This window comes from Oncorhynchus kisutch, linkage group LG5, assembly GCF_002021735.2.
Source record: "Oncorhynchus kisutch isolate 150728-3 linkage group LG5, Okis_V2, whole genome shotgun sequence".
NCBI classification, from domain to species: Eukaryota; Metazoa; Chordata; class Actinopteri; order Salmoniformes; family Salmonidae; genus Oncorhynchus; species Oncorhynchus kisutch.
In genome coordinates this window covers 25857381-25882257 of record NC_034178.2, presented here as the reverse complement: position 1 = coordinate 25882257, position 24877 = coordinate 25857381, and the positions used below count along the sequence as shown (strand labels likewise).

The 24877-nt window shown below is 43.9% G+C and overlaps 1 protein-coding gene across 2 annotated transcripts in view; it reads left to right on the top strand.

Moving 5' to 3' along the window:
- The window catches only part of LOC109891498 (copine-5), a 203127-nt gene that overhangs the window by 154317 nt on the left and 23933 nt on the right, over window positions 1–24877 (top strand). For both annotated transcript variants that reach the window (XM_031824730.1, XM_031824729.1), the window contains 7 exons: window positions 388–429; window positions 1841–1916; window positions 6987–7040; window positions 8287–8348; window positions 16744–16790; window positions 23009–23190; window positions 23460–23587. In XM_031824730.1, the coding sequence (XP_031680590.1) occupies window positions 388–429; window positions 1841–1916; window positions 6987–7040; window positions 8287–8348; window positions 16744–16790; window positions 23009–23190; window positions 23460–23587 (591 nt within the window). The remainder of the gene's footprint in view (window positions 1–387; window positions 430–1840; window positions 1917–6986; window positions 7041–8286; window positions 8349–16743; window positions 16791–23008; window positions 23191–23459; window positions 23588–24877) is intronic.

The following is a 24877-nucleotide window of genomic DNA, read 5'->3' as shown; positions in this document are numbered from 1 at the left end:
TTCTAAGAGGTTCTTAGGACACCCATCTTCTAAAGCATATCTGACCACTCAAGCAAGACACTCCACTACACTAATTACTTCATAAATAATGACCAACAGCTAAAGTTCAATAGCCTACAATAGCTCTATGTATTACTTGTAACAATGGACAGATGGGGATTCATTTTTATATTTCCACCATGTCTCTCGTGTGTTACACCCATGAGCCATAGATAGGTGCTGTAAGATTGCCGAACATCTGTAATGGGTGTGTTTTCACAATGCAGATATTGATTTTACCAGTCTGTAAAGTGAAGCCCCATGTTTGACTCTCTGGTCTATGACAACCTTGAGCAAAGGGTGCTTCAGTAACATCCGTCTGTTGGTGTGTGTTTCCTGTCGTTTCAGAACGATCAAGATAGAGGTGTACGACTGGGACCGAGATGGCAGGTGAGTGCAGGTGATGGTCGGATAGATTAGGAGGAGAGGGAGTTTGAGCCAACAGTTTGTAATCAATGTGTGTTCTCATGGATTCACAATGTTGATTTTGTCTTTAGTAGTCATTGTATTACACTGAACACCTTCCTAATATTGAGTTGCACCCCCTCTTTCGCCCTCAGAAAAGCCTCAATTCATTGGGGCATGGACTCTACAAGGTGTCGTAAGTGTTCCACAGGGATGCTGGCCCATGTTGACTCCAATGCTTCCCACGGTTGTGTCAAGTTGGCTGGATGTCCTTTGGGTGGTGGACCATTCTTGATACACACGGAACCTGTTGAGCGTGAAAAACCCAGCAGCGTTGCAGTTCTTGACCCAAACCGGTGCGCCTGGCACGCACTACCGTACCCCATTCAAAAGGCACATAATTTGTTTTGTCACCCTCTGAATGGCACAAATACATAATCCGTGTCTCACGGCTTAGAAATCCTTCTTTAAACTGTCTCATCCCCCTTTATCTACACTGACTGAAGTATATTTAACAAGTGACATCAATGAGGGATCATAGCTTTCACCTGAATTCACCTGTTCCTAATGTTATTTACACTCAGTGTATGTTTCACGAAGAGTTTATTATCGGTCCAGTGGAACCTGAATGTAATATAGCCATGTTTATCCTATAACTTTCATTAGCTCAAAGGGTGAAAAAAAGATGTGTCGATTATGTTATTGAAATTACGGATGTCTTCCGGCTTCTCCCCGTCCTCCCTCCACCTTCTCTCTCCTGTGTTCTCTCTTCTCCCCGTCCTCCCTCCACCTTCTCTCTCCTGTGTTCTCTCTTCTCCCCGTCCTCCCTCCACCTTCTCTCTCCTGTGTCCTCTCTTCTCCCCGTCCTCCCTCCACCTTCTCTCTCCTGTGTTCTCTCTTCTCTCCGTCCTCCCTCCACCTTCTCTCTCCTGTGTCCTCTCTTCTCCCCGTCCTCCCTCCAACTTCTCTCTCCTGTGTTCTCTCTTCTCTCCGTCCTCCCTCCACCTTCTCTCTCCTGTGTTCTCTCTTCTCCCCGTCCTCCCTCCACCTTCTCTCTCCTGTGTTCTCTCTTCTCACCGTCCTCCCTACACCTTCTCTCTCCTGTGTCCTCTCTTCTCCCCGTCCTCCCTCCACCTTCTCTCTCCTGTGTTCTCTCTTCTCCCCGTCCTCCCTCCACCTTCTCTCTCCTGTGTTCTCTCTTCTCCCCGTCCTCCCTCCACCTTCTCTCTCCTGTGTTCTCTCTTCTCTCCGTCCTCCCTCCACCTTCTCTCTCCTGTGTTCTCTCTTCTCCCCGTCCTCCCTCCACCTTCTCTCTCCTGTGTTCTCTCTTCTCCCCTCTCTTCTGCTCTCTCATCTCTCCTCTCCTGTCTTTTCTCCTCTCTCATCTCTCTGTCAGCCATGACTTCATAGGCGAGTTCACCACTAGTTACCGGGAGCTGGCTCGAGGCCAGAGCCAGTTCAATGTCTATGAGGTGAGCTTTTCTTTCATTTATTTCATCATATAGCTTCTGTTAGGGGATCAAAAAGTTTAGGGCTGCGTCCCAAATGTATTTTATTTAACAAGAATAATACCCCTGATGTCCTCTTTTGCAAGGGGGACCTGGGCAAGGTCGGGTGATAACTAATGACACCTTATTCCCTATAGTGCACTCCTTTTAAGCAGGGCCCATAGGATTAAAGTAGTGCACTAAATAGGGAATAGGGTGCCATTTGGGATGCAAAATAAAACTCAACTTCAGTCCTCCAGGATCACAGACAAAGTGTCTGTTGTTTTCCCCCATGCTGCCTTTTCTTGACGCCTCTGGTCTAAATCAATGACGAATTGACTGGGAAACCAATGTTGCTGTTGTCCTCAAGCATTAGAGTTCTTGAGCAATTAGGAATGTGTATAGAAAGTCTTACCTTATCCGATGACCATTGTGTTAGGAATGCATCTGGAAAGTCCTCTAATACCTAACACGTGTTTTTGAAGGGACTCTATGCATGCAGGTGGTTCAAAGACAGCGTGACAAATATTCCAATACCCTTACTGCATCACAACTCTCCTCCTCTATCACCCCTCCGCCCCCCACTCCTCCTCCCCCGTCCTCAACCTCATTCACCCTGCTCTATTCTTGTTTATGTGTTTATTTTGGAGTAGAACTAATGAATGCTCCTCTCTGATCCCTCTGGTCCCTCCCGACACACACACGAACGAACGCACACGTGCAAACACACACACACACACACACATAGTTCTGTTCTGTCAGGAATATAGAGAAACCATCTCCGCATCGTATAACGTCAGCAGGGATTTATTCCATGCATTCATAATTCCCTTTGTTTAAGACTGTGTGTGTGTGTGTGTGTGTGTGTGTGTGTGTGTGTGTGTGTGTGTGTGTGTGTGTGTGTGTGTGTGTGTGTGTGTGTGTGTGTGTGTGTGTGTGTGTGCGTGCGTGCGTGCGTGCGTGCGAGCAGTAGGCTAAAATCTTGCCTACAGTAGCACCTAGATCTTCTGCACAGATTCAACAGTGAATCTCCGTAAGACAACAATAATGGGGTTCCATAAAGGTCCAGTTACCAGGAACACAAATACAAATTCCATCTAGACGTTGCCCTTGACAACACAAAGAACTATACCTGCCTCGGCCTCAACATCAGTACCACAGGTAACTGTGAACGATCTGTGAGACAAGGCAAGAAGGGCCTTCTACGCCATCAAAAGGAACATACAGTACAATGTGCACAATGTAAAACACCAAATAATGCATGCAGAGCAGAATAAGGACGATACCCGCTAACTATCAAAATCCAGAAAAGAGCCATCAAATTCTACAACCACCTAAAAGGAAGCAATTCTCAAACCTTCCATAACAAAGCCATCACCTACAGAGAGATGAACCTAGAGAAGAGTCCTGCAGCACATTTAGACCCAACCAAATCATAAGAATTACTAAAAGATAATTACTTGACACATTGGAAAGACAGAGCAAAACTGGAATGTTATTTGTCCCTAGACAGAGAGTATACAGTGGCAGAATACCTGACCACTGTGACTGACCCAAAATTAACGAAAGATTTGACTTTGTACAGACTCAGTGAGCATAGCCTTGCTATTGAGAAAGGCCGCCTTGGGCAGACACGGCTCTCAAGAGAAGACAGGCTATGTGCACGCTGCCCCAAAAAATAGGCAGAAACCAAGCTGCGCTTCCTAACCTCCTGCCAAATGTATGACCAGATTAGAGAAACAAACTCAACAAAACAAGAAACGTCCCCTCACTGTCAACTGTGTTTAACATGTGTAAATATTTGTATGAACATAACAAGATTCAACAACTGAGACATAAACTGAACAAGTTCCACAGATATATGACGAACAGAAATGGAATAATGTGTCACTGAACAAAGGGGGGTCAAAAAAGTAACAGTCAGTATCTGGTGTGGCCACCAGCTGCATTAAGTACTGCAATGCATCTCCTCCTCATGGACTGCACCAGATTTGCCAGTTCTTGCTGTGAGATGTTACCCCACTCTTCCACCAAGGCACCTGCAAGTTCCCGGACATTTCTGGGGGGAATGGCCCTAGCCCTCACCCTCCGATCCAATAGGTCCCAGATGTGCTCAATGGGATTGAGATCCGGGCTCTTTGCTGGCCATGGCAGAACACTGACATCCGTGTCTTGCGGGATATCATGCACAGAACGGGCAGTATGGCTGGTGGCAATGTCATGCTGGAGGGTCAAGTCAGGATGAGCCTGCAGGAAGGGTACCACATGAGGGAGGAGGATGTCTTCCCTGTAACGCACAGCGTTGAGATTGCCTGCAATGACAACAAGCTCAGTCTGATGATGCTGTGGCACACCGCCCCAAACTATGACGGACCCTCCACCTCCAAATCGATCCCGCTCCAGAGTACAGGTCTCGGTGTAACGCTCATTCCTTCGACGATAAATGCGAATCCGACCATCACCACTGCTGAGACAAAACCGCGACTCATCAGTTGAAGAGCACTTTTTGCCTTTTTGTCTGGTCCAGCGACGGTGGGTTTGTGCCCATAGGCGACATTGTTGCCTATGATGTCTGGTGAGGACCTGCCTTACAACAGGCCTACAAGCCCTCAGTCCAGCCTCTCTCAGCCTATCGCGGACAGTCTGAGCACTGATGGAGGGATTGTGCGTTCTTGGTGTAACTCGGTCAGTTGTTGTTGCCATCCTGTACCTGTCCCGCGGGTGTGATGTTCGGATGTACCGATCCTGTCCAGGTGTTGTTACATGTGGTCTGCCACTGCGAGGACAATCGGCAGTCCATCCTGTCTCCCTGTAGCGCTGTCTTAGGCTTCTCACAGTATGGACATTGCAATTTATTGCCCTGGCCACATCTGCAGTCCTCATGCCTCCTTGCAGCGTGCCTAAGGCACATTCACGCAGACGAGCAGGGACCCTTGGCATCTTTCTTTTGGTGTTTTTCAGAGTCAGTAGAAAGGCCTCTTTTGTGTCCTAAGTTTTCATAACTGTGACCTTAATTGCCTACCGTCTGTAAGCTGTTAGTGTCTTAACGACCGTGCCACAGGTGCATGTTCATTAATTGTTCATGGTTCATTGAAAAAGCATGGAAAACAGTGTTTAAACCCTTTACAATGAAGATTTGTGAAGTTATTTGGATTTTTACGAATTATCTTTGAAAGACAGGGTCCTGAAAAAGGGATGTTTATTTTTGATTTTTTTCCCCTCAGTTTACGCAGACCCACAAAGAAATCTAAAACATATCCAGTGAAGCACAAACACCATTGTAAATACAACCCATAATTATGTTAATTTGTCTCCCCTCTGTACTTCAACTATTTGCGCATTGTTAGAATACTGTACATAACCATAATATAACTTTGGAACATCTCTATTCTTCTGAAACTTTTGTGAGTTTAAGGTTTCCTGTTCATTGCTGATTGTTTATTTCACCTTTGTTTATGATCTATTATGATCTATTTCACAGAGATTTGCTGACACAGGGCGCGTGCGCACACACACACACACACACACACACACACACACAGACACACACACACACGCCGGCCCATCTTTTAGACGTCACCTTGCTTCTGTACATGGTGTTCACCATTAGTATTACCTGGCAGAGGGACAGGAACAGTGACAGAAAGCTCATTTAGGTTCAGCATCAGCAGGTCTCTTTGCTGTCTGCGTGTCAACCAGATTGTCTTCCCTAGATTAGATTAGGGCCTGTCACTGTCTGTCACTTCCAGGCCCCTTGGCGCTACAGGGGACCTTAATGAGACCAGGCAGCTTTTGTCTTTGGAAGCACAAACGAGATCGTTTTTTTCCCCTTTAGACTTTGATTCATACTTTGCCACCGAAACCTCCAGTGAATCTTCTGCTCATCATTCTCTCTCAATTGTAAAAGGACTAATGTTGTCTTGGATCAGTGCTGTAATATAATTTAGGGCTAGTTTCCCAGACTCAGTTTACAGTAAACCTACTTCTGGATAAAACATCTTGCTTCTTGCAATGGGGAGCTAATGCGAGTCCTCAGCTCTCAGTCACGGTTACACATCACTCAGGGTATGGTTCACCGAACCAACTCCATTACACCTCCGTTAGACATGCAGTATGTGTGCCTCTCTGTTTATTCATGCACCGACAGTCAGTTGGTACCATCCGTCTTCCTCCCACATCCAGCCTGTCAATAGTGGCCCCCTCTCTCCAGCCCCATCTTCCAGTCCTGCCTTCCATCAGTCAGACCTGGGTTCAAATACTTTTGAAATCATTTTAAATACTTCAAACGTTTCTCCTAGTCTGCCTGGAGATCCAGATGGGCGGGGTTTTGACTTTTTCAATTATTCTATTGGTTCCATTGTACCAGGCAAGCCCAATCAAACCCAGCTAAAGTATTTTAAATTATTTCAAATACTATTTGAACCTAGGTAATGCTTCTATCCATTAGAATGCCTCTTTATGGTGTCCCTCCCTCCTACACACCCTCTCATTATGCTGGTTACAGAACTTAATTAGGGAGGAACAGAGATGGACAGGGAACAGAAGGAGAGAGGGTGGGGCGGGGGGATGCAGGGGGGGGGGGGGTGGAGAGAGAGAGAGGGGGAGAGAGAAAGAAAGGGAAGCAGAGCTGGAGAGGGAACGGGTGTGTATATGTGGGGAGAGAGAGGGGGAGAGATGATGGGAAAAGAGATAGGAGAGAGAGAAAGGGGGGAGCAGAGAGAGAGAGAAAATAGATTTAGAGAATTAGACAAAGAGGTTTCTTGGAAAACTACAGTACGTATACATTTTACAGTTGACTAATGGAACATGAAACCTGTATCACACCCTCTCTCTCTCTCGTTCAGAGAAACAGCCTTTCCCCTACAGGAGATGTATGGTACTACACTTCTCATCGCTGCCTCCTTTCTTACATAATTACTTGGTTTTTTTCCTTCCTAAAAGCCCCCTGCTGTGAGGAGAATTCCCTCCATGTCCACCATCCTCCAAATCTCTCCTAAACGTAACATAATTGCTTATTCTTTCTCTCTAATTTGGTCATTTTGTTTCTTCTCTTAGGTGGTGAATATCAAAAAGAAAATGAAGAAAAAGAAATATGGGAATTCTGGAACGGTGATTATAGCCTACACATTATGAGCGTTAGAACGTTGCGGTCGTCCTTCGCTACTATCCATCCCTCCCTCCCCTTTTCTCTCTCCCTCACTCCTCACTCGCCTCCTCTGCACTTTTTCTTCTGGTAATTATGATGCTTTTCTCTGATGGTTATCTGGGCTCTGTTGAAAGGAGCAGTGCTACCAACCATAGACTGTGATTGTCAATGCAGGTTTTGCTCATTAACTGGTATCTCCTCTTCTCTCGCCTTCCTGCTAATTAAAACTTGTGAAAGTGAAAGATGAAGAACACACATGTCTGTCCGCTTCAGCTGTCTAAAGACATTAGACAATAGTGCCCATCTCTGTCAGAGAAACACGCAGAGCTGTGAGTTCTTAGAGCCAGCTAACTAGCTAGTGTACTGTACATTGTTTCGTAACATTGACAGATGGAGGGAGGCTGTCGAGGGAGGAGGGGTGAGTAGGTAAAGTAAAGTTAGCAAAGCGATCGAACAAGAGAGGGTGAGAGAGGTTCTTGAACAATGACAACAGCAGAGAACCGTGGGAGGAAGGAGACGGAAGAGAGGAAGAAAGGAATGAAGGAATAAAAAAAGAAAGGAAGGAAGAATATGAAAGTCTCCCCTCACACCCCAGGAGAGATCTGAGAGTGGGAGTAGTGGAGTTAGCATCTCGTAGCATGCGGCGGCTAATGTGATATTGGCTCGCTACGAAGACTGATTACAGGGCCCAGATCCCACGTTCCCATCTGCTCTCTCTTTCTCTCTCTCTCTCTCTCTCTCTCTCTCTCTCTCTCTCTCTCGCTCCCAGATGGAGCTGTACATACGCATCCCACCCTCTCTCTCGCTTAATGTTGTTCTATCTGTCTCTCGCTTCCTCTCTTTCTCCCCTCTCCCCCGTGGTTTCAGAGAGTGTAGTAATGAACTCATCAATCATCTACAGTATGCGTCTGTGATGAGAGTAGGTTGCACCCTGCCACATCCCACGTCTTGTTTCAGGATGAGGAGAGTGATGTGCTACTGGATACAGTGGCTCTGTCTAAGTCAACATATGCTACTGGTCTATATGGGCACAAGGGAGTGTGTGTGTGTGTGTGTGTGTGTGTGTGTGTGTGTGTGTGTGTGTGTGTGTGTGTGTGTGTGTGTGTGTGTGTGTGTGTGTGTGTGTGTGTGTGTGTGTGTGTGTATTGAGTGGTCTGGATGTGAATGGGTACTGAGGTCTCATGTTTCTCTTTGTGCTTTCTCTCCCAGGTGACCCTCCTCTCCTTTTCAGTGGAATCCGAGTGCACCTTCCTGGATTACATCAAGGGAGGGTGAGTGGGAGGAGAAGGGAACACACATACCACATACAACACACACAAACACACCCACATTCTGTGATATACACAATATTTAAAAGTATGTGGACACCCCTTCAAATTTGTGGATTCGGCTGCTTCAGCCACACCCATTGCTGACAGGTGTATACAAGCGTTTCGCTACACTCGTCTTAACGTCTGCTAACCATATGTATGTGACCAATAACATTTGAATTGGTTATGCAATCGAGCACACCGCCATGCAATCTCCATAGACAAACAATGGCAGTAGAATGGCCTTACTGAAGAGTTCATTGACTTTCAATGTGGCACCGTCATAGGATGCCACCTTTCCAGTTAGTTCGTCAAATGACTGCCCTGCTAAAGCTGCCCTGGTCAAATGTAAGTGCTCTTATTGTGAAGTGGAAACGTCTAGGAACAACAATGGCTCAGCCACGAAGTGGTAGACCACACAAACTCACAGAACAGGAAAACCGAATGCTGAAGTGCATAGTGCATATAAATCGTCTGTCCTCGGCTGCAACACTCACTACCGAGTTCCAAACTGCCCCTGGACTCAACGTCTTCACAATAACTATTAGTTGGAAGCTTCATGAAATGGGTTTCCATGGATGAGCAGCCGCATACAAGCCTAAAATCACCATGCGCAATGCCAAGCATCGGCTGGTGGTGTAAAACTCTCCGCCATAGGACTCTGGAGCAGTGAAAACACGTTCTCTGGAGTGTTGAATTACACCATCCGACAGACGAATCTGGGTTTGGCGGATGCCAGGAGAACGCTACCTGCCACAATGATAGTGCCAACTGTAAAGTTTGGTGGAGGACGTATAATGGTCTGCGGCTGTTTTTCATGGTTCGGTCTAGGCCTCTTAGTTCCAGTGAAGGGAAATCTTAACACTACAGATTATAATGACTCTAGACGATTTTGTGCTATTTTGGGAAGGCCCTTTCATGTTTCAGCATGACAATGCTCCCGTGCACAAAGCATGGCCCATACAGAAATGTTTTGTCGAGAACGCCGACTGCGAGCTCGGCCTAATCGCCCAACATCAGTGCCCAACCTCACTAATGCTCTTGTGGCTGAATGGAAGCAAGTCCCTCAGCAATCTTCCAACATCTAGTGGAAAGCCTTCGCAGAAGAGTGGAGGCTGTTATAGCAGCAAAGGGAGGGGACCAACTCCATATGAATGCCCATGATTTTGAAATCCGATGTTCGACGAGCTTTGTAGTGTAGTGTAGTGTATGTAGTGTACGTTTATGCACATCCACAGCATCGTACATCTCCCAGCGCTTATCCCTGACAGGAATCATTCCATGCATTAATGATTTCCTGTCTTTAAGACATACATTCTAGGCCATATATACTGTACATACATAGATATTAATAACAAATAATATCCTTATAGCAATAAACAGCCTGGCATAAATTCCATATCTAAACAGCCTAGTTTCTAAATAACAGATGGCTTACACACGTTGGCGGTATCGACTGTATTATGGTGGGTGAAGTGTCCCTTTAAGTTATCGAGGACAATGCTTTGATCACAACATCCGTCACAAGTAGAGAGGTGACATTTCAGAGGTTCCAGGGCTTTTCAGATGTAGCAGATTTGACAACGGTGACAGAGCTCACTGACACCCTTCAGCTGGAGGGCTCTAACAAGAGTAATGACACTTCTACTCTACAAGATAAAACATGATCTGACCTCTATTCTCTGGGGAATGAAAGTTGAGACAAAAACAAACTATCTATGAAAAGATATTCATCTGATGAAAATGAGACTTATTGAAAGCTACTGTCTATTGAGGCCTTCATCAGAGAGATCAGAATGTTCCCTCCTGGCTATGACCAATCCTCTCAGGACCATCAGTGACCGTTTAGGACCATTAAGCCAACGCAGACACTTGGAATAAAAAGCCCTTCATAATAAGGTTCTCTCTCTCTCCCTTTTTCTCAATACAATTCAATTCAACAGGCTTTATTGGCATGGGAAACACATGTTCTCTCATTCATTCATTCATTCATTCACATTGACTGCAATGGCCCGTTCCATTCAGGATCACAATAAAGGACAGGGAGGTAATGAGGTGAGAGGATAAATGGCCCTATATCTCTACCTTTCTGGTTCTGGTTTATGGCCCCTCTTAGGAGGGAAATGGTTTAAACTACATCAGCCACATCTTGGCAGAGAGGAGAAAAGTTTTGAGATATGAGATGACTGGGAAGGAATGGGCGAAGGTGAAAAAAAAGGTTGGGCTAAATTCAGGGCGACTGAAAGAAAGGACTATAGATAGAGCAAAGTGCATTGCATATTGACCTGGATCTATACTGACTGGGCAGGGCAATGTGTCAGAAATGGGTTTTACAATTCATTTTGAAATATCATCCAGAGTCTAGTGGTAGCGCGGCTGACTCGGGGCCACACATGGACCCTTGCGACACGGGTTCAAACCCCACCTGCGCCCTCATGTGTGTATTTATCCTCCCCCTTGCCGCATCCCTTTCATTCGTGACATTCTGTTTCAACGAAGAGAAAATACAACAACAACAAAAAGTTTGCGTGTAAGCAAGTGAGCCTGTGAACTGCCGGAGTGATCTAGGATATTGGTAGTGGGTGTTGTGCGCGAAGGAGATGCTGACAGTGAATTGATTATGTGCCAGCTCAAATCAAAAGAAGACATTGCAGCAGAAAAGCAGCCAGTCTAGTGCAAGTACTGGGAATAGTTTGAAAACACCTCGAACAGTACTTAGGAACACATCCACACATACACAGCACCCTGGCTTACCTCTCTACGTTGTGAAGAGAACACTCCAATGAATGGTAGCACTGAATGCAAATGTATTGTACATTACAGAGAGTACAGACGGAAGAATGGAAGGCAAGGTTGTACGTACAGTTAGTCAGTCAGGTGGGAAGAAAGGGTGTAGATCTCCATGTTAACCCCAATGCCAGAGCTTCTTACTGGACAAGGGGTCACTTTTGTGAAAGGAGACTGAGGGGAGCTGCTTCCTACTTCCTCTCAATCTGATTACACACACTGACCTTGACCTATTCTTACACACAGGGCCACACACACACACACACAGCTGGGGAGGGAGGGAGATCTGAGAAATCTAGCCTGGTTAACCAGACTGATAAGAGAAATTAAGCAATGCCGAGCTCAGTATTCAGTCTGGTTGACCCAGGGAAGGTGCAAATCAGGGGAGCACGGCTCCCCATAACTATTAATAAATACCTGGATCCTAGAGGTTTGACCATCATATCTCTCCTCCCTCCATTTCTAACTCTGTAGGGACCATGTAGTGACCATAATATAGTGGCTATATCCAGAAAAGCCAAAGTTCCAAAGGCTGGGCCTAAAATAGTATATAAGAGATTGTGCAAAACATTTTGTGAGGATTCCTATGTTGAAGATGTAAAAAGTATTTGTTGGTCTGATGTGTGTAACGAGGAGCATCCAGATGCTGAACTTGTTGCATTTATGAAATTGTTTCTTCCAGTTATTGAGAAGCATGCACCTATTAAGAAACGGACTGTTAGAACTGTTAAGGCTCTGTGGATTGATGAGGAATTGAAAAATGTTATGGTTGAGAGAGAGGAAGCAAAGGAGTGGCTAATAAGTCTGGCTGCACAGCTGCTTGGCAGACTTACTGCCAATTTAAATAATATATGACTAAACTGAACAAAAAGAACAATAAATTGTATTATGAAACTAGTAAGTTCAATTATATAAAGTATGATGGAAAAGCCTTTTGAGCACTTTAAATTAAATTATGGGCAGAATGACCAATTCAACTTCATTGAATCAGAAGGCTCATTCATCACAAGACCTTTTGATATTGTCAATTATTTGGTATTTGGTAAAGTGGGCAAACTCAGACATGAAATGTCAACAACAACCCGCGAGCCGTCATATTTATGCATAAAATCCCAAATAAAAAAGAAAGAAAACACATTGTAATTTAGAATTCTGTAAAGTTAGTGTGGGAAAGGTGGGAAATTATTGTTGTCCATCAATAATAAGAAACCACCTGATATTGACAACAGATGGAAAGCGACTGAGGATGGTATTGGACTATATTGCCACTCCTGTTTGTCATATCTTTAATTTGAGCCTGAAGAAAAGTGTTTGTCATCAGACCTGGAGGTAAGCTAAAGTCATTCCGATACCCAAGAATGGTAAAGTACCCTTTTACTAGATCTAACAGCCTACCTATCAGCTTCCTGCCGGCTCTTAGCAAACCTTTGGGGGAAAAAAATGGTTTTGACCAGATGCAATGCTATTTTTCTGTGAACAAATTAATAACATACTTTCAGCAAGGTTATAGAGACGGGCACTCAACATGTACTGCACTGACACAAACGACTGATGATTGGTTGAAAGAAATGTTTAATAAGAATGTGGTGGGAGTTGTACTGTTAGATTTTTATTGCAGCCTTTGATATTATTGACCATAATCTGTTTTTGGAAAAACATATGTGTTATGGCTTTACATTCTCTACAATATCATGGGTTAAGAGCTATCTAGCTATTCTTTAACCTTTTACTGCAGTGGACTAAATCAGGGTCACGCAGAGTGATTCTTGGTAGTCTTAAACAAATCTAATTTGAAACAAAAGTATACACCTCACACACATAGTTCTGGGCTTAAAAAAGAAGGCACCAGTAGCATGTCAAATATAGAGTTGAAATGTATTCCATTTTGAGTTTGCATCCCAAATATTGTACGTTATATACATCACAGAAGACTGAAATACAGTGGGGCAAAAAGTATTTAGTCAGCCACCAATTGTGCAAGTTCTCCCACTTAAAAAGATGAGAGAGGCCTGTAATTTTCATCATAGGTACACTTCAACTATGACAGACAGAATGAGAAGAAAAATCCTGAAAATCACATTGTAGGATTTTTAATGAATTTATTTGCAAATTATGGTGGAAAATAAGTATTTGGTATAACAAAAGTTTATCTCAAGACTTTGTTATATACCCTTTGTTGGCAATGACAGAGGTCAAACGTTTTCTGTAAGTCTTCACAAGGTTTTCACACACTGTTGCTGGTATTTTGGCCCATTCCTCCATGCAGATCTCCTCTAGAGCAGTGATGTTTTGGGGCTGTTGCTGGGCAACACGGACATTCAACTCCCTCCAAAGATTTTCTATGGGGTTGAGATCTGGAGACTGGCTAGGCCACTCCAGGACCTTCAAATGCTTCTTACGAAGTCACTCCTTCGTTTCCCGGGCGGTGTGTTTGGGATCATTGTCATGCTGAAAGACGCAGCCACGTTTCATCTTCAATGCCCTTGCTGATGGAAGGAGGTTTTCACTCAAAATCTCACGATACATGGCCCCATTCATTCTTTCCTTTACACGGATCAGTCGTCCTGGTCCCTTTGCAGAAAAACAGCCCCAAAGCATTATGTTTCCACCCCCATGCTTCATAGTAGGTATGGTGTTCTTTGGATGCAACTCAGAATTCTTTGTCCTCCAAACACGACGAGTTGAGTTTTTACCAAAAGGTTATATTTTGGTTTCATCTGACCATATGACATTCTCCCAATCTTCTTCTGGATCATCCAAATGCTCTCTAGCGAACGTCATACGGGCCTGGACATGTACTGGCTTAAGCAGGGGGACACGTCTGGCACTGCAGGATTTGAGTCCATTGTGGCGTAGTGTGTTACTGATGGTAGGCTTTGTTACTTTGGTCCCAGCTCTCTGCAGGTCATTCACTAGGTCCCCCCTGTGTGGTTCTGGGATTTTTGCTCACCGTTCTTGTGATCATTTGGACCCATGGGGTGAGATCTTGCGTGGAGCCCAAGATCGAGGGAGATTATCAGTGGTCTTGTATACCTTCCATTTCCTAATAATTGCTCCCACAGTTGATTTCTTCAAACCAAGCTGCTTACCTATTGCAGATTCAGTCTTCCCAGCCTGGTGCAGGTCTACAATTTTGTTTCTGGTGTCCTTTGACAGCTCTTTGGTCTTGGCCATAGTGGAGTTTGGAGTGTGACTGTTTGAGGTTGTGGTCAGAAATCAAATCAAATCAAATTTATTTATATAGCCCTTCGTACATCAGCTGATATCTCAAAGTGCTGTACAGAAACCCAGTCTAAAACACCAAACAGCAAGCAATGCAGGTGTAGAAGCACGGTGGCTAGGAAAAACTCCCTAGAAAGGCCAAAACCTAGGAAGAAACCTAGAGAGGAACCAGGCTATGTGGGGTGGCCAGTCCTCTTCTGGCTGTGCCGGGTGGAGATTATAACAGAACATGGCCAAGATGTTCAAATGTTCATAAATGACCAGCATGGTCGTATAATAATAAGGCAGAACAGTTGAAACTGGAGCAGCAGCACGGTCAGATGGACTGGGGACAGCAAGGAGTCATCATGTCAGGTAGTCCTGGGGCATGGTCCTAGGGCTCAGGTCCTCCGAGAGAGAGAAAGAGAGTCTTTTATACTGATAACAAGTTCAAACAGGTGCCATTAATACAGGTAATGAGTGGAGGACAGAGGAGCCTCTTAAAGAAGAAGTTACAGGTCTGTGAGAGCCAGAAATCTTGCTTGTTTGTAGGTGACCAAATACTTATTTTCCACCATAATTTGCAAATAAATTCATAAAAAATCCTACAATGTGATTTTCTGGATTTTTTTCCCCTCATTTTGTCTGTAAGTGTACCTATGATGAAAATTACAGGCCTCTCTCAACATGTTAAGTGGGAGAACTTGCACAATTGGTGGCTGACTAAATACTTTTTTGCCCCACTGTATAACAAAAATGTTCGACATAGAAACACTGGATTTTTATCTTTATTAATAACATTCCACTCATGAGGCCAAATTGGGAGCTTTTGGTCATTAACTGCAGGAAAACTCTACTGGAAAGTGTGGTATTCCGCAAGGCAGCTGTCTTGGTCTCTATTTTAATAATGATCTACCACTAGCCTTAAACAAAGCATGCGTGTCTATGTATGCTGATGTTTAAAGATTATACACATCAGCAACAACATCCAGTAAAATCACTGCAACCCTAAACAAAGAGTTGCAGTCAGTTTTGGAATTGGTTGCTAGTAATTAACTAGACCTGAATATACAGCATCTAAAACTAAAAGCATTGTATTTAGTACAAATCATTCCCTAAGTTCTAGACCTCAGCTGAATCTGGTAATGAATGACGTGGCTGTTGATCAAGTTGAGGAAACTAAACTTCTTGGTGTTACATTAGATTGTAAATGGTCATAGTCAAGACATATTGGTTCAATTGTTGTAAAGATGGGGAGAGGTCTGTCTGTGATAGAGAGATGCTCTGCTTTTTTACACCACATTCGACCCAAAAAGTCCTGCAGGCTCTGGTTTTATCACATCTTGAATAATATAACATACAGTTCTGACAGACATACATACCCCACCAGACATGCTACCAGGGGTCTCGTCACAGTCCCCAATTTGAAAACAAATTTAAGGCAACACACAATATTGTATAGACCCATAGTTACATGGAATGCCCTTCTATCTCAAATTGCTCAATCAAACAACAAAATCAGCTTAATTAAGAAACAAATAAAACAACACCTCACAGCACTACGACTCTCTCCTATCTGACCTAAATAACTTGGATGTAAAGTAAAGTAATACGTTTTTCCTAAGTGTTTTGTCAGCATAGGACCTTTTTAATTTCTATATTTATTTTAAATGTATGTAGCTCTGTCCTTGAGCTGTTCTTGTCTGTTATTGTTTTATGTTTTGTGTGGACCCCAGGAAGAGTACCTGGTGGTTTTGCAACGGCTAATAGGGATCCAAATAAAATCCCAAATCTCTCCATCCCTCCCTCTGTCCCGAAATATCAATGTGAATATTTGACTCTTTCTTATTGTTGTATTCTTTCTGGGTTGATCTGTAACGAGGTTATCTGGAGTTTATTCTCTCACTCATATATTAGCGTTGCAGCTAAAGAGCATTTCATCAGTAGGAAAATTGGATTATGGTTATGTTTCTCTTAAGTGCTCCAGCAGTCTAATTGCTTGTTATTCAGCTCAATGTGAGGATGTCATGCACCTCTCGCCCCTTCTCCTCTTCCTAAAGGGAATAAGAATAAGACATTTCAGTCCACACACACATACACACACACACACACACACACACACACACACACACTGATATAGAGTGAATTAATTGCCAGGGTCACTTAAATATATGATCGTGACTACAATTCCCATATATTACATTTACATTGTGTGTGTCTGTGTGTGTGCATGTGTGTGCTTGTTCACGTGTGTGTGTGTGTGTCCAGAGAAAATATATTTTGTTTGTGCTTTGCGTATAATTATCTGGTAGTCTACCTGTACTTCTCTTGTTGATTTTTCACTCTCTCTTCTATATCCTCATTTCAGGACCCAGATCAATTTCACTGTGGCCATCGATTTCACTGCGTCTAATGGTAAGGGATTCTAAAGACTGTGTGTGTGTGTGTGTGTGTGTGTGAGAGAGAATGTGGCACACCACTAGGGGGCGATAAAGACCACCGTTACTCAACCCACAAGCAAGCATGCAAGACCTTCCCTCGTCCCCTCTTCGGCAAATCAGATCATGACTCCTGGTTCTTGTTTACAAACAAAGCTCAAACAGGGAGTACCTGTGACGTGCGCTGTAGAAAAAGGGCCTACCGAACCAGAAGCTATGCTGCAGGACTGCTTTGCTAGTGCTGACTGGGACTCCGCCGATAGCATCGACGAGCTAACCACCTCCATCATCAAGAAATGCATCACCGACATCATCCCCACAGTGAAGATTTACTGCTTCAGCGTTCAAAAGCTCTGGATGAAAACTGAGTTACGCATTAAGTTAAAGGAACGAGCTACCGCTCACAGGGCTATCACAGCCAACCCTGGGGCTACGGCTGATGACACAAACGCATACAAGAAGTCCCGTTATGACCTCCACAAAGCCATCAAACAGGCAAAAGGGCAATATCAGAACATGGTGGAATCCTGTTATTTCCCGGCTCTGACTACCTAGCCATGATCTGCCCAACGATGCCTCTCTACCAGCATTTTTTGAATGCTTCGATAACAACACAGATCCCTGCATGAGGGCCCCCGCTGAGGAATGGGTGATCTCTCTCTTCGAGGCTGATGTAAGGTTTTTAAACGGGTCTGCATCGCAGTTGCTAGCAGTGCCACTAGAGATCCTGGTTCGAGTCCAGGCTCTGTCACTGCCGGCTGCAACCGGGAGACCCATGGGGCGGCGCACAATTGGCCCAGCGTCGTCCGGGGTAGTGGAGGGTTTGGCCGGCAGGGATGTCATTGTCCCATCGCGCTCCTGTAGCGGAACGGGTGCATGCATGCTGACACGGTCACCAGGTGTACGGTGTTTCCTCCGACATATTGGTGTGGCTGACTTCCGGGTTAAGCGGGCATTGTGCCAAGAAGCAATGCAGCTTGGTTGGGTCATGTTTCGGGAGGGCGCATTGCTCTCGACCTTCGCCTCTCACAAGTCCGTATGGGAGTTGCAGGATGAGAAAGACTGTAACTACCAATTGGATACCACGAAATTGGAGAGAAAAAGGGGTAAAAATAAATATATATATATTAATAATAATAAAAAACACTCTTAAGGCCGCAGGGCCAGACGATATTTCGGGGCGTGTCCTCAGGGCATATGGGCTCCCGTGTGGCACAGCGGTCTAAGGCACTGTACCTCAGTGCTAGAGGCGTCACTACAGAACCTGGTTCGATTCCAGGCTGTAACACAACCGGCCATGATTGGGAGTCCAATAGGGTGGATGCTGTTCATTGACTACAGCTCAGCGTTCAACACCATAGTTCCCTCCAAGCTCGTTACCAAGCTCGGGACCCTGGGACTGACCACCTCCCTCTGCAACTGGATCCTGGACTTCCTGATGAGCCAACACCAGGTGGTAAGAGTAGGCTACAACACCTCCACCACGCTGACCCTCAACACGAAGGCACCCCAGGGTTGTGAGCTTATCCCCCTCCTGTACTCCCTCTTCAGCCACGACTGTGTGACCGCACACGACTCCAACTCCATCATCAAGTTTCCAGATGACATGCTGGTGGTAGACCTGATCACCAGCGGCGATGAGAGCCTACAGGGAGAAGGTCAGGTGGTGCTGAGAAGGCCCGTAAAATTGCAAGAGACTAGCCACCCAAAACATGACTGTTCTCCATGCTCCCGTCCAGCAGGCAGTACCAGTGCATCAAGGCTCAGACCAACAGACTGCTAAACATCCTCTATCCCCTGGCCATATGGCTATTAAATGGCAAACAACTACTGCTCTCCCTCTCCCACAGACAAGCCACACTGACTCTATGTGCATCCACAGGTCTCTACCTACTCAGACACACACACCTTCACTGTCACTCTTACTCACAAACTCATTACTAAGGCCACACTGCTGCTAAAATGATTATTGATTAGATGTATTACGACCACTACATTACTGTTCACACACACACACACTCTGCTGCCACACTGTTTACTATTATTATTATTTATCCTGCTACCAGTCACTTTCTCCTAATTCCTTCCTATGTATATAAGGTATCTACCTCAAATACCCCAGTATCCTGCACATTGTATATGTGGTACTGCCACTGACCCTGTATATAGCTTACATTCATATTTTTTCTTTCTCTTATTTTCTACTTCTCATTTATTTTGTATTATTCTTTTCTTATTTGTTATACTATTTTGATATTGAATTACTGTACTGTTGTGTAGGGCTCGCAAGTTAAGCATTTCACTGTACTCGAAACACACACACAAACCTCCCTATTCCTCCATACTATACGTGTTGGTCTGGGTTTGGGTCGCCTCCTAACTTTCTTCCTGAGTGTCTATGGTCAATACCACCACGCTGTGCCTAAAATGGATGACCACTGTGCCCCATAATAGCACTGCTTCCGGGACCAAATGCCACCCAAAATGGTCGAATACACCCTCCTTACCACAGTCTAAAAGGCCACACTTAAGTTTAAATCACTCCACTTATTTGGAGCCTCTAGCTCACCAGTTCATTTTCTATTTCCCACCCTTCCATTAAGCTCCTAGCCTATCAGAGTATTCCTTCCTATTCCCATTCATTGTGTGACGGGGTTGGTGAGAGCAGGCGGTAGTTTATCTCTGAAAGGTTGAAGAGAAGGAGAGTTCTAAATCGTTGTTATTTCTTTGCTGTATTCAAATCAAGCCCTTAACCAACAACGCAGTTCAAGATAAAGTGAAGAAAAGATTTACTGAATACACTAAAGCAAATAAATCATAAAAAGTATACAATAAAATAACAATAGCAAGGCTATATACAGGGGGTACCGGTACCGAGTCAATGTGCAGGGGTACAGGTTAGCCAAGGTAATTTGTACAAGTAGGTATGGGTAAAGTGACTAAGCATAGATCATAGACAGTGCGTAGCAGCAGTATAAAAACAAATGGAGGGGGGGCGTCAATGTAAATAGTCTGGATGGCCATTTGATTAATTGTTCAGCAGTCTTATGGCTTGGGGGTAAAAGCTGTTAAGAAGCCTTTTGGTTCTTGACTTGGAGCTCCGGTACAACTTGCCGTGCCGTGACACCTTTATAGGGTTAGGGTTATGTTTCCCACATGGCCATATTTTCATGTTACACCACTTGTTTATTGAAAACAGACCAAAACAGAGTGAACTACCTGTGCTAATTAGCTATCTGCATCTCCTAACACCTGTGTGTAAACAGAAGACAGACGGCACAAGCGTGTTGTCAATATAAAATACTGTCGGCTGCAACTGTGTTATTGGTTTAAAAAAACTGCGTACAGTAAGTATGTAGCCTTTTGGTTCTAGACTTGGCACTCCGGTACCACTTGCCGTGCGGTAGCAGAGAGAACAGTCTATGACTTGACCATTTTTTGGGGCCTTCCTCTGACACCACCTAGTTAGGGCCTGGATTGCAGGAAGCTTGGCCCCAATGATGTACTGTACCGTACACACTACCCTACCCAAAATAAAATACTCGGCTGCAACTGTGTTATCTGTTTTTTTTTAAACTGTGTACAGTAAGTATGTATTTTGCATTTGTGAATTTATTTTGATGGGATATGAAAGCAGAGGGATTTACGTTTCTAGAACTGTACCGCAATTGAGAAACAGGACATGTAAGCTCCTTGGACTAAGGAGTAACGCTAGGCTCCTTTAGTCCAATATTGGGCTAGGTTTCCCACAGCGGTATAGCTGGCTAGTTAAAGCTGCAATATGTAACTTTTTGGGTGACCCAACCACATTCATATAGAAATGTGAGTTATAGAACTGTCATTCTCATTCAAATCAAGTCTAAAACTGGTTCTATGTGGGGCTATTTCTATACTTTTTGTTATTTTACTTTTGGTATTGTACACAATCTTCGAACAGCTAAAAATACAATATTTGGGTTATATATTTCACAGTGGTTTTGACGGTACAATGATTCTCTAGTCTATACTATACATTTCGTGTTTTGTGACATAAACTGAAATTAGGTGAACTATTCGAATTTTAGCAACAAGGAAATTGCGTCAATAGCTAGCAAAAATATTTGTACACCTATGTGTCCCTTGTAGCAGCTAGCTGACCAAAGTTTTCGATGCATGCCTCCACACAGAAGAGCAGGTAATCTGGAGATGTGTCGTATTCAGCAGAGGCAAGCACTGCCAGAGCCACCTATGTGAAGCTAGCCACAATAACGATTAGCCAAAATAGTGAAATTTGCTATTTGCCTTAAAAATTAAAGTCCCTTATTGAAACGGATGCAAACGGATACAAATAGTGGAATCATGCCATATTTGGACTACAGTTGTGGCCAAACATTTTGAGAATTTTGCAGGATGGCCTGGTGTCAAGAAGGCCAGCAAAGAAGCCACTTCTCTCCAGGAAAAACATCAGGGACAGACTGATATTCTGCAAAAGGTACAGGAATTGGACTGCTGAGGACTGGGGTAAAGTAATTTTCTCTGATGAATCCCCTTTCCGATTGTTTGGGGCATCCGGAAAAAAGCTTGTCCGGAGAGGACAAGGTGAGCGCTACCCTCAGTTCTGTGTCATGCCAACAGTAAAGCATCCTGAGACCATTCATGTGTGGGGTTGCTTCTCAGCCAAGGGAGTGGGCTCACTCACAATTTTGCCTAAGAACACAGCCATGAATAAAGAATGGTACCAACACATCCTCCGAGAGCAACTTCTCCCAACCATCCAGGAACGTGTTTGGTGACGAACAATGCCTTTTCCAGCATGATGGAGCACCTTGCTATAAGGCAAAAGTGATAACTAAGTGGCTCGGGGAACAAAACATCGATATTTTGGGTCCATGGCCAGGAAACTCCCCAGACCTTAATCCCATTGAGAACTTGTGGTCAATTCTCAAGAGGCGGGTGGACAAACAAAAACCCACAAATTCTGACCAACTCCAAGCATTTATGCAAGAATGCAACAAGATTGATGGCATCATGTAACAAAATTGATGGCATCATGAGGATATATTGAAGCAACATCAAGACATGAGGAAGTTAAAGCTTAGTCGCAAATGTGTCTTCCAAATGGACAATGACCCCAAGCATACTTCCAAAGTTGTGGCAAAATCTGCAATCTGCAATCCACTCTGCCAGCATGCCAGGGTGGATTGCAGAGGTCTTGAAAAAGAAGGGTCAACACTGCAAATATTGACTCTTTGCATCAACTTCATGTAATTGTCAATAAAAGCCTTTGACACTTATGAAATGCTTGTAATTATACTTCAGTATTCCATAGTAACATCTGACAAAAATATCTAAATACGCTGAAGCAGCAAACCTTGGGGAAACAAATTTTTGTGTCATTCTCAAAACCTTTGGCCACGACTGCAGATAATGCTTAAATTTGGAATGTTATTATATAAATTCAACAAAAGACAATAAAATGTGTTAATTTAGCAAAAAAGTACAAATCAGTTGAAATCTTACTTTGGATGTATTAGACTTTATAATTGCAATAGGGGCATACTGCATGCACTGTCCTGCCTTACCTATGGATCTTGGATCCATGAAATGGGGTATCAGTCTATTCAGTGACACCCACAGAACACAACTGTGAAGAGTTTACACAAACATTAGCGTCGTAGCTCTTATTGATCAACCAATGGTGTGTTAGATACCACCCACCGACGTTTGATTGACACCCCATTATTATCATATTGGAGGAAGAAATATATATATATAAATTAATTAAACGATTTAAAGTTTGCGTAATAAGATAATACACAGATAAATAATTAGATATATACAGATGTGTCGAGAAAATGAATGAATTTTGGTCAGTATTTTAGTATTTCCTTGCTCATTTATTTAATTATCTTTGGATGTATTTATTTATTCATTTATTCATATATTTATGTGTACGTTTATTTATTTATTTCCAATTATGGCAAGTTTGTCCTCCGTAATAGCATGTCATCAGATAATGTGTGTACAGAACCTGATTGACTAAATAGACTGCCAGGTTAATGTAGAGCAACATATTCAGGCTGATGACAATGCTCGGGTTTTCTGCATGAACCTGCTGCGCTTGATTTAGTTGCAACAGCATTCCAGCCCCGTTTCTCAACAACGAACAAACTGGTCATACGCTATATTGACCTATGCCTTCTGCCCCTTCCCTAGGTAACCCATCCCAGTCCACTTCTCTACACTATATGAACCCATACCAGATGAATGCATACGCCATGGCCTTGAAGGCTGTAGGGGAGATCATCCAGGACTACGACAGTGATAAGATGTTCCCTGCCTTGGGCTTCGGAGCCAAGCTGCCCCCGGATGGACGGGTCTCACACGAGTTCCCACTGGTGAGTCAAACACAGAGCCCTTTCTGGTCATTTGTTACTGAACTGAACTGGACAAGATTGGACTAAAACTGGACTGGACTTGACTGGGCTTGAATTTACTTGACTCACCAAATTCAGCTGACGATTGTCCACTCCAGAAAGAAGAGATTTTACCCTGTTGATTGTTTCTACCTCTCCAGAACGTGAGAGAAGCACGACTTTAACGATATAGATAAACTAGAGCAAACTGTTTCAAACCTGTTGATTGTTCTGTTGTTCCTCCTCTCCAGAACGGTAACATAGAGAACCCCTACTGTAATGGTATAGATGGCATCCTGGAGGCCTATCACGAGAGTCTGAAGACTGTTCAGCTCTACGGACCAACCAACTTCGCCCCCGTAGTCAACCACGTGGCCAGGTAATGGACGCATACACACGCACAAACGCACAAATGCAGGCGCGCATTTGTAAACACATACATATACACACGTATACTCATACACACATGCACGCACATACACACATGCACACTCACATACACACATGCTGCACACACAGGCAGACATACAGGCACACACCCTCACAAATCTGCTATCACAGATTATCAGCCGTGCAAGCCAGCGTGAAATGTCTCGTTCTCTGCTGCTGTCAGATATCAGACTTGTCGTGTAGTTGTTCCACTACAGTAATCCCAGTAATTCATACTCAGTCTTCCATCCCTGGGCTTCTCTCCTGTTCTGACCTCAAAGGCTGTGACGATTGGCCTTTCAATGGACAGAAAAAGAAAAAAAACACAGGATGTGACACACATTAACACCGTTGCACTGTGAGAGAATGAATCAATTACTGACTCGCCAGACTGGCGGCGGAGCACTCAACGTAAACATATAAACACATAAACATAACTCAGAGTCAGAGAGGGCAAGCACTCTGATCACATTAGAGGAGAAGTGGGAAGTGGAAAAAGGATAGATAAATGCAGATACTGCTGTACACACACACACACAGGATAGGGATGGTGGTTTAATAAGGAAGGAGGGATGATGGGGTACACACACTAGTGATGCACGGGTTGACTCGTAACCCGCATTACCCGGGGTTTAGGTCCATGAAGTGCAGTATTGTGTGGATGAGGAACGTGTGGGTGCCGGTCGGGTTGAATAAAGATAAAACAAGGCACGAACAGAAAAAAAATCCATAAATGTATCATTCCTGTGCAATTCATATCAATAGGCTATGTTGAGGTTTTTCTTTCAGAATTTCTATCTGCCGTTAGTGTGTAGCCGAAGCTTAAGGGACTAACTGTAGCGTGCCAAATACACGGCAATTGCCTTTTGGGAACTTGAGCAGTAAAAGTTAGTCGTCTAATGTTTGGAAAAGATTTGGTGAAACGGTAAAAGAGTATGATAACAGTTCCAGCTTTGTCATGTGCGATGATTGTGAGGTGCTATACGAATTCGACAGTCAGAAGACAGGGGCTTCAGTATGGTACATCAAGGGAACTGTGCTGTTCAGATGGGTTAAATGGAATAGTAGTCTAACTGAAATCTGAAATTTGACTACGTCTGTAACATCTCATATAGCCTAATATAATATCAACTGCTGCAGAATTATGTATTTCTTGCAGTAAAATGATATACCAAATGAAATTTTGTCTTCGGGAACAGGAGTGGAGAAATATATATATATTTTTTTCAGCATCTTGAGA